Raw genomic sequence first — 9,804 nt, 5'->3', positions numbered from 1 at the left:
GTTCAGCAGCAGCAACACACAGGAATTCGCCACGGGCTGAAACCCAGGGCTCCAGATGTCATCCTGACTATTTCCACTGTCTTTATGTCTCCCTGAATACCAGGGAAACATGAACACTGCAATCATCTTCCATTTGAAAGGCAGATTTTAGCAGAAATAGTTACCTTCACTTCTACTTTGGTAATTTATTAGGAAGATTAGAATTTCACATCACTTCTTACTGAGAATTGACCACAAAATCGTGTGAAAGCAAATGACCTCTTAAGTTTGGAAGTAAGAACTAAAAAGTACTTAGGGTGTTCTGGGAACAATTAAGAAGGGAGTTTGGGGAACAATTCTTGTGTTTTAAGAATTCCAATGCTGCTCAGTCATCCTGTGAATTAACATACTCTGTCACACAGTAAAAACACACAGTAATGGTTTGACATTTTCCCTTGATCGGACTCATGAAACAGTACCTGGCCACAGCTGGAGCAAATAGTGAAGAACCTCTATGTGTTTTTTGAAGTCCAGGGCGCTAGCAAGCTCTTCTGAGTCTGTAAAGACTCTGTTGTTATGGTTGGTGGTCTCCTGCCTCTGGCTCAGTAACACGGGCCCAAAACACACAGCTAAATTCTGGCACGTCATCTTATTGACTTCGTGGTAAGAAGCCACCAGTTTCAGGTGATCCAACAACATCTTCAGGGTAGCCTAAAAGAACAAAATACTGCTCAGGAAACAAAACACTAAATGAAGGTGGTGCTGACATCCCAGTGTCTGCTCTAGAGAGATAAGATCAGGGCAAATAGCTCTGTTTTTTCTACCAACACCCATCAATGGAAAATCTAAGTACTGCATTAGAAAAGCTGTATTATACTATCACTGAGCAGACTAGTTAGGACAGACTTTCTGGTAAAATTCAGCTTGTTTTTTACCTGATCTCAGTTTTATATGGATTAGTTTTCTCACAGTGGAAAGGGGACATGAGGGAGGGGAGAGAAGCTGCAGAAGCAGTGCAGGTCATCCAGGTACATTAGAAAATAAAGAAACCCTCAATATGACCTCAGCATCGGAACAAGCTTCCAAGTAACTTCCAGGTACCATGCAGGGCACTTGCTCATTCTCTTCCCCCAAGAAAGGGGCTAACCCTGGTTTTCTACAGGGGTGAATTTGGCAGGTAACAGCACACAGCACCACTACACTGCATGGTATGGGAAGTGAAGGCTTAATTGCACACACTTAGGATAAGAGGAATGCATTTGCATAATTATGACATCTAGATCAGAGAGCTCCACAGAAATGGAGCAGGACACCACATGGGGATAATCTTCAATCTATCAATGTGAAAGTAGTGATCACAGCTTCTCAGTTTTGTAGAGACAATATAAAAAACAAACTAGAATAAATCCAGCAATGTAGACCCTCCAATTAATCACAGCATGGAAGTATTTTAAAAGATGTGGAGCATCAAAAATCCAAGTGGACTGTTAAGTCAGGAAACAGGTGTACATATTTTGACACATGTGAAAACATTCTTTTATTTTCTGAAGCATCCAAATTATGTGAACCTGCTAACACCACTCACCTTCTCAACATCTGGCAGGCAATCCAGAAGGGCTGCTGTGTGCTCAGAGTCACTCGGGTCATTCTCACAACCGCTTGCTGTCATTTTCAAGGGATTTTTCACCATGGCATCCAACACTGCTTCATAGAGCTGCTTGGTTATTAGTGGAGAGGGCAGCTCTCGCAGATAGTCCTTTAGGACACCTTCACAAGAGACACAAGAACAGTTGCCTTTAACAAGCTGCAGATTGACTTTCCAGCAATTTTTGGGAGCACTAAGGCACATCAGCTTCGCCCGTCCCATGAGGAAATCCTCCGTGTCAATGACAAACCTCACACTCGGGTGCCAGGGATGGGAGGACGACAGCACAGTGAAGGATGGGTACGTGAGGGATCCCCACAGGGCCAGCTGAGAGGCGGGAGGTGTTTATGCAACATCCCCACAAGGCCAGGGGCACCAGCAGCCTTGGCCCCACAGTCCTGGCAGCTTCTTCAAGCCCATGCAAGGCAGCTCTTCATGAACTAAGGGGTGAAACCAGGGGAGGAAGGTGCACAGCCTCCAGAGAAGAGGGTGTGTGCAGGGGCTGCTGTGTGCATGGGAGCAGGTACACTGGGCACAGGGGAGCATCTCTCCAGCTCCGCCTCCTGAATGGGGCAAGGGAGAGGCAAGGGAAGGGCTCTTAGCAGTCCACCTCCTGTCTAAGGAAAGGAGCTCCTACAAACACTAAAGTCTTCAGCCTGATGACACCTCCTCCTTTATATATGACTGGCAATTAATTTTTTTGTTTGGTTTATTTTCAGCTATAAAATTATGAGCAAAAGTCCTAGTGCCAGTGGCAGGTTTGTTGAAGCACACAGCATTTCCTCACCTACCAAAGCACAAACCAAACAGATGTCCTCAAGAGGAAAGCACCAACTCCACCCTACCTCAGGGTACACTGTATCCCCTCAGCACACCACTTGCCACTGCTGTGACAAATGTAATTCACAGCCACAGGAGACACTGGCTGAAACTGAGCACTAGCAAGAGATGCTGACTTTTATCAAGATCTTTGTTTCAACTGTGGGTTGTTTTTTTTTTTGGAGGGGGAGGCTGAAATCAGAATCAGTTTACAGTAGGAAATGTTATGTCGTAATCAAATCAGCTTATACTCTTGAAACACTCACAACCATCTATTAATAATAATTTAGTAGGAATTCCTGTAAGAGCATCCACAGTCATAGAACCACCACCTGCTAAAGGACTTTCTCCTCTTCAGCCACGAATAACAAGATAGTTTGGGAGCCATGAATGCCCCTTGACCTTTCTAAATCCTTTTGCTATTCACTCAAATAAATTAGCCCTGTAAGAGTCTGCTGTTATTTTTTTCCACAAATCTATGCTTCCCACTGCTGCCAGCCCACTAGCACATTCCCCTTGACACAACCACACACAACAAATTTAGACAGCGAGCAGAAATTGCCATCCACTTCATTAATTCCTCATTTTTCTGGCTCACTGAACTGTTAACAGCATTGCATGCTTTATGCAGAGATATGAATTCACGTGGATGTGAATAGACATGAGGCAAAAACATAACTACTGGTCAGTTCCAAAAACAGGATGCAGGCTTCAGTTTGAGCCATGAGCACACTTAGTTGTTTGCAAGCCTGTGCCAATCCCAAGAGCATTTCGCAGTCAAGATTCAATCATTAAATATTCATTCTTCAGTCTTCAGAGAGCCGTCAAAAAAAAAAAAAAAAAAAGTCTTTTTAATCTTTTGGAAAAGCAGCGCTACCCAAATTTCAAACAGGACAAAAGGCAGCACTTCACATCAGCCAAGATTTATGCTGAGGATTCATATTTTATGCAACACGTTTTGGCTTATAAAGTACGAATCATGTGCATCAGCCTCAGCATTACAGATACAGCAGTAACATATCAGGGGAAACATTCCCTCTCAACGCAGCTCCCTATGGAAATATGAGAGAGGTTCAGTGGGCTCTTTTAATCCTCACACTAAGCACAGTGGGCACCTCAGGTCTGTCAGCAAAAACTGCAGGTTCTTCTTTCAGTCCAGGCTACGCTGTTCACAATAATCAGAGAGTGGGCTGCATTTTGGTCAGTGGCAGTTATAGATGCAAACACCCTTTCCCTCCCTGCTCCCCAAAACTCTCACAGGACCCCTGCACTCAGTCCTTTCAACTCCAACACAGGCACTACAGGCAATCATACAGCACAGCTGCCAGGAACCAGGGGAAATAATTTAATTTTTTTTTAAATGTAATTTCTTAAAACTATTTTTTTCCTTGTAAGGAAAGCAGCATGTAAGTAAACTCTTACAACGTAACATATACAAAAGCATACCCAGTAGTCCTTCCATCAGACAGACACCGAAGCTGTAGTTTTTTCAGGCTTACAATACAAATTCTGGATGCAAAAATTATCCTTTAGTAGTACAAACCAAAAAAGGACATTTTTTTAGCAGGAGCTGCACTGTCACCATCACCAATGAGGCTTGCAGCAATGTATATTGAAAAACTGAAGTACACTTTTCTATTTAACCACTGCACCATAACTCGTGATGGAAAGATCAGCTGGATTGCGCTGCTGCCCTCCCAGAGCCTTCCTGCACTTCAGGCTTCAGTTTCAGCCAGTTCTGTTTGGTTCCGAGTGTACAATATACTCAGGAAAACCAAAATGCTTATGACATTTTACAGGTTCTTTTGCATATGGAAAACAATCAAGTTCTCACAGACTTTCCCATGGTACTCCTGAACTGTTCCTGCAAATACTGTTTTATTGCAACAATTACTTGTAGCACGGGAGAGCAATGCCATTGCTGCTATTCCAAAATTGAAAAAAACCCCAAAAACTAGGTTTTCCATTAGCCAAAAGTTTACATTAACCAAATAGCAACAAGTCAGTAACAGTTTCTGCTGTTTGGCAGAAAGCAATAGAGGGGTTTTTTTGCCCTCCTTCTGAGGTTTATGAAACCAGGAAGAAAACAGAACTTCAATAATTTCACGGAAAAATCTGATCTTACAAGTTATCACCACTTTTTCTCATTAATTTATTTGTAAAGACAAGAAAATTATCAAGTTCAAAAGATCTTTTATACTATCTACTTTTTCTGCACACCTCCTCTACAAAGGGTGTATCCCATCAGAGTGAAACATAAACACTAGTTTCTCTGTGTTTCTGGGAACGCCAGTACTTGTGAGCAACACTGAACTCAACAGTGAAATCAGCCAAGGCAAGTAAGGCAAACTGACCAGCTGGCCATTCCGAACCAATTTAACCCAGTAAGTGTCACCCAGTAGTATCTTCCAATAGATATCACTTTGTGTAATTATAAAGTGTAATGAACAAAATTCATTCCTAATACAGTGAAATGAAATAAATGAAATAAACCACCAAACAGAGTAGAACTGTCCTGTACAGCTGGATGTTGGATGTTACAGAGGCAGCTTTGGCACAGAAAACTTATACTGTCTACTGTTGCATTTTCCATCCCTGGATATGTAGGAAATGAATGCTCCTGCCTAATATCCTGGAGCAATCTATTTACTCAGTGATGCCTGAAATTAGATCAACTTTGGTTTACATAACAAGTATCAATAGTTATAAAACTGTTCTACTTTTAAGCAAACAAAACATGAACAACTTGCTTCAACTGTGCAGTGCAATTCCTGTGTAAACACTCATGTAAAGAGCTAGTGCAGATGCAGACAGGCTTCCTAAGACCTTCTCCTGTTCCTGCACTCCCAGACCTTCTCACCTTTGCCAAGAGCTTGCTGCCTGACAGCAAGTAAAGGGCCACTCCAGTGAGCAGGAGAAAGCTGCTATTCAGTTATGTTTTAAAAGAAGCAGATGATTAAATGAAGGAACTTTCCTGCAGCTCTAACTAGGCTGCGCAAGGTGATGGGATATCTGTTTCCAAAAATCCTGCCATCTCCAACATAAAGGGAGGACAACAAGTTGATCCGAGATGGCCCTTGGATCACACGATGTAGAGCGACCCACACAGCAGATGTGTCTGACGACAACCAGGGTTCTCAAGATCTGCTCCAACACAAACCAACAGCAGAGGTTTAATCTGCTTCAGGGACCTCAGCTCCTTTCAGACTTTCGCTTCTCTCTGTATCGGCAAAGCAGCCACTGGAAGGGGCTCTTTCCACACCCTCCTCCCTCCAAATCACTGCTGCTTCATAATGACACATCCTCAAGGTTATGCACTCACCTTCAGCAATACAAAGCAGCAGTTAACAGCTTGTTAATGACAACAGAAAACTAGTTCAGAGCACAAACACACCTTTTAAAAACTATGTTAGGAACATGGCACAATTGACATTAAAACAAGTAAATGTGTTACCTGTTATGACATTAATATCTGGGTACTGGCTTTCGCAGAGAGTAACAACCTTGCTGTCCCTCTCAAACGCCTCTCGAAGCTCTTTCTTAACCGCTGCTGAGCCACATAACCGATACAGGCCTACCACCTAGGAGCAAAAACAACAGCCACACATCAGTTATTTTCCTGCACAGCGGACTAATAATTGACATATCGTGTTTTGTCTCATCCAGGAAGTGCAACAAAAATAACTGTTTGGAAATGTAAGTTAAGGAAACTCAAACGGTGCAAACTGTTAACATCAAATGATGTATGTTATCACACATTATACAAGAGACATAGCTGGGACTGCTAAGCGGTAAGTGAGTAACACTAATGTTTTCCATAACAGTGAACATGCTGAGCGGCATTTTATTGAGAGAACACGAGTTTTAAATTGGAATAATTTAGTGCTTTGTTTTTATGCCAACTTAGGAAACAAAGAAATACAGAATAAGCTAGATAATAAACAAAATTTATATTATATTTGATACCAGTAACCAGGGTTTCAAGCAAATTATGAATACTCCATTATTACATCCATAAGATGCTGTTTTAAAGATGACAAGATGCTGACTTGCAAGTGCTTCAAATTGTATGAAAAGTTTTATGCAAAGCAGGGGTTATTTATTATGCTCAAGGTGAAAGGAATTAAACCCACACCACTCCTGGACTAAATTACTAGTTCAATCATGTGATTTCATGCACTCAAATTTTGCATTTTATCATTTTCTACTTTTTATTTTCAACACCACCACTTATACAAAGGGCTCCTGTGATATTAAGGAACTATACCTTAATTATATTAATTTTACTTTATTTTAATTAACTTTATAGGCAGGGGTACTGAGCAGTAAATAGCTAGTCCAAAACCACCATGGACACAAACAACACAAAAAAACCCACAAAAGAAACCCTGACTTAGACTGTACTGACTTAGACCATATGAATCTAGGTTTGCAAACAGAAGTGTTTATCTGGCCATACATTAATTCCTGTTAAAATAAATTGAAAGTTACCCAATAGAATTTGTACTCCCTCTTTCCCAAGACCAAATATGATCTAGCATTTGCCCAAGATTATTTCTTTTCACTCTAAAGTTGTCTAATCCCACATCTGAAATTCAGGTGGAGATGCCATACCATGCCAGCAGCCTGCAGCCTACAGGAAAGTCAAAGATGTCAGACAAGCACATGGCTAAAACAAGTTAACAGTATATTTTGCATTTTTGGTTCTCCTTGTGCAAATACACAAATCAGATTTCATGCTCAAAAGCACCAGGTACATTCAGACAATTCAGATCCCGATCGCTTCACTACCAGTGTTGCTTTGATTACCCAATATCATTTGCATGACTAGGTACTGATAAGCCCAAAATTAAATGGTGAAACCATGGGACACATACATTGGAAAGAATAAAACTTCAATTTTCCACTGATTTGCATAATGTTAGGAGAAGTATTCACAGTTAAGAATCGTGCAGTTATCAGTAGTGACCTCCAGCAAAGTAATTACACAGAAATATATTTTCTGTCTATATTTTATGACCTAGGTTATAAATAGCAGAGTTAATCTCATAACACCTGGAACTACATCCAACCTGTCAGCAATTTAAAATAGCAACAGTGGTAGGTGTGATTACGTCTCAATTTCACCAGAGCAAGAACAGGTGTAAAAGAAACCTGGGGCTCACACATGCTGTGGAACTGCACACAAGAGTCCTCCCACCACCTTCAAATTAATTGCCAAGGGGAATGTGTGACCTTAGGACTAGGCACTTTAATCCTAAGAGACTTCATGTCTAGCATCTGTAACTGAGGATTGGTTTCCACACCTTATTTCTTATACATATTTTTGTCCATTAAGTTATATCAACCAATAAACTGTATTAGAATGAAGAGAAGGCACTGGGCAGGGCTGCTTTACAGCATTCACCTCCTGTCCTAATTCTGAAAACACGAAGAAAGGCAAGCAGCAGTGGCACAGGGAAACAATTCAGCCCTCAGTGCCTCCTCCTCCTCTCAACTCTGTGTACGACCAAAGTGAAGGCAAAGATGAGTCTCTGTCACGCTTGCTTGAGACTGCACACACGTGAGTGAAGTTTTGTCAAAAGACCCATTCTCATCACTTTGTGTCACTGCCCATGGTGCCTCGGTTTTGGGTAGGAGGGAACACTAAACTCTTATATTTGCAGATAGATACAACATGTCTTCATGGAGTGACCTGTCTCTCAGGAATCAGGCATTTTCGAGTTCTCAGCTCTGCTTTTTGAGGGCAACTACATGCTGGGATCTGCAGGATCATTTCACTACCTTTAGTCCTAAAGCACAACTGTGAGCAAGCATGTATTTCCTTCACAAAGGTTGACTTGGAAGCACTGATTTCACACAGTCCTGTTATTCTTACCACATTGCAATATTCACCAAACGGCAGCAGCAAAGTAAAAAGTGACAAGTAAAAGTGTTTTTAATTTCCCCTTTTCCCCCCTCACTGCTCATGCTCTGCAACAACAGCTATCCCAACACAGAAATATCAACAAAACAGATTAAAATATGCACAGCACCTGACAGCCTCTCTTTTCAATCTCCAGAATGCATTTCTGCATCAAAAGTGGCACCATCAAGCCCGCATTTTCTTTCTCTACAACTTTTCGAGCATCTACCCCGAACATCACAGGCTCCCGATCTGCATCAAGACCATCAAGAGAGTTCTCCCACTGCTCCATGAGCGACAGCTTGACGTAAATAAGCCCCCTTGGTTCCAGTTTGACAGCCAGCTGATGTGTCTTTGTCACTCGGAAGAGAGTGGGAAGAGCAACAGTTCCATGACAACACACACGATTTTTCCGTGGGGTGGGTTCCCAGCTGAACACCACCAGCTTTAAGTGCTGAGCATTTTCAATTTCTATGTTGAACGTGTGGTCCATATCTAGAAATGTTGTCCTACATGTAAGCAGGGCTGTTCTTGCTTTGTTTACTGAGTCAACCTGTATTGCACAAAAGACATCTTTTGAGTCTATTCTTGGTGGTTTTAAGTCTTCAGCACCATAAAAGTGAATGCTCATGAGTCCAGAGATATACTGAGAGCACTTGGGTTGATCAGAAAAGTTATAGTGTCTGAAAGCATCAATATCTATTTCAGTTTTACCACTGTTACTTGGAAGGCTTTCCTTTCCTTTCCCACACTTGGTTTCATGCCCATGTTTACCTGATTTTGTTATAAGTTCAGGAGAGTCACCATCACTGAGATAACCACCTTTGTTGAAGGACTTGGAGCTCCTTGAGCTTTTCTTTTTGTAGGTGTGCTGTGACGACACACTGCTGTCAAGATGGTAACGTTTTTTTTCTGCTGGCAGTGGTGGCTGAGTTTCCAGAAGACGGCAAAGACACTGTATGGCTTGTATCCCGGCAGCTACCTTTCAGCAGTGAAGGAGGGTTATCTGAATTACTATGGCTTGTCGTACCCTTGACACTCAGTTTCCTGCTCAGCTCTGGCAGCTTTTTCATTTTCATGGAAAGCTTCCTCACAGTCCTGGGAGATTTAATTCTATCAGGGAAAGGCCAGTTGATTGATCCACTTTTTTTCAGAGGACTGGGACTTGGAGGAGAAACCTCTGTTGAGGGTATATCAGCCTTGTGTGCAAGTACAATTCCAGACCCTTTAGAAGGAAAGAGAAGGAATAATCATTTTCAAACAGCTCAGTAACTGCAGTTGGCAACAACGAAAAAATAAATCTTGAACTAGAGGAAAACATGTTGATTTGTCATAACTTGATAAATGCAATTCATTCAGACAACCATCATTCATTCACCAGTCAGATCTTCACAAGCATTCAGAAAGCTGTGCTCTGCCGACTCATTCAGCCAAATTTGGCGGTTCATAGTCAAAA

The 9,804-nt window shown here is 41.7% G+C and overlaps 1 protein-coding gene across 1 annotated transcript in view; it reads right to left on the bottom strand.

Moving 5' to 3' along the window:
* LOC104521504 (rho GTPase-activating protein SYDE2) overlaps positions 1-9,580 on the bottom strand; it is a gene marked incomplete at its 5' end in the record, with an annotated part of 13,839 nt that extends 4,259 nt beyond the window's left edge. Inside the window, 5 exon segments of the mRNA XM_010163526.2 lie at positions 459-690; positions 1,565-1,746; positions 5,898-6,024; positions 8,479-9,256; positions 9,258-9,580. Of these exon segments, the coding sequence (XP_010161828.2) occupies positions 459-690; positions 1,565-1,746; positions 5,898-6,024; positions 8,479-9,256; positions 9,258-9,580 (1,642 nt within the window).
* Between the last annotated feature and the right edge of the window lie 224 nt (positions 9,581-9,804).

This window comes from Antrostomus carolinensis, unplaced genomic scaffold (assembly GCF_000700745.2).
Source record: "Antrostomus carolinensis isolate BGI_N321 unplaced genomic scaffold, ASM70074v2 scaffold11782, whole genome shotgun sequence".
Taxonomy (NCBI): domain Eukaryota; kingdom Metazoa; phylum Chordata; class Aves; order Caprimulgiformes; family Caprimulgidae; genus Antrostomus; species Antrostomus carolinensis.
This window is presented reverse-complemented; position numbering and strand designations above follow the sequence as displayed.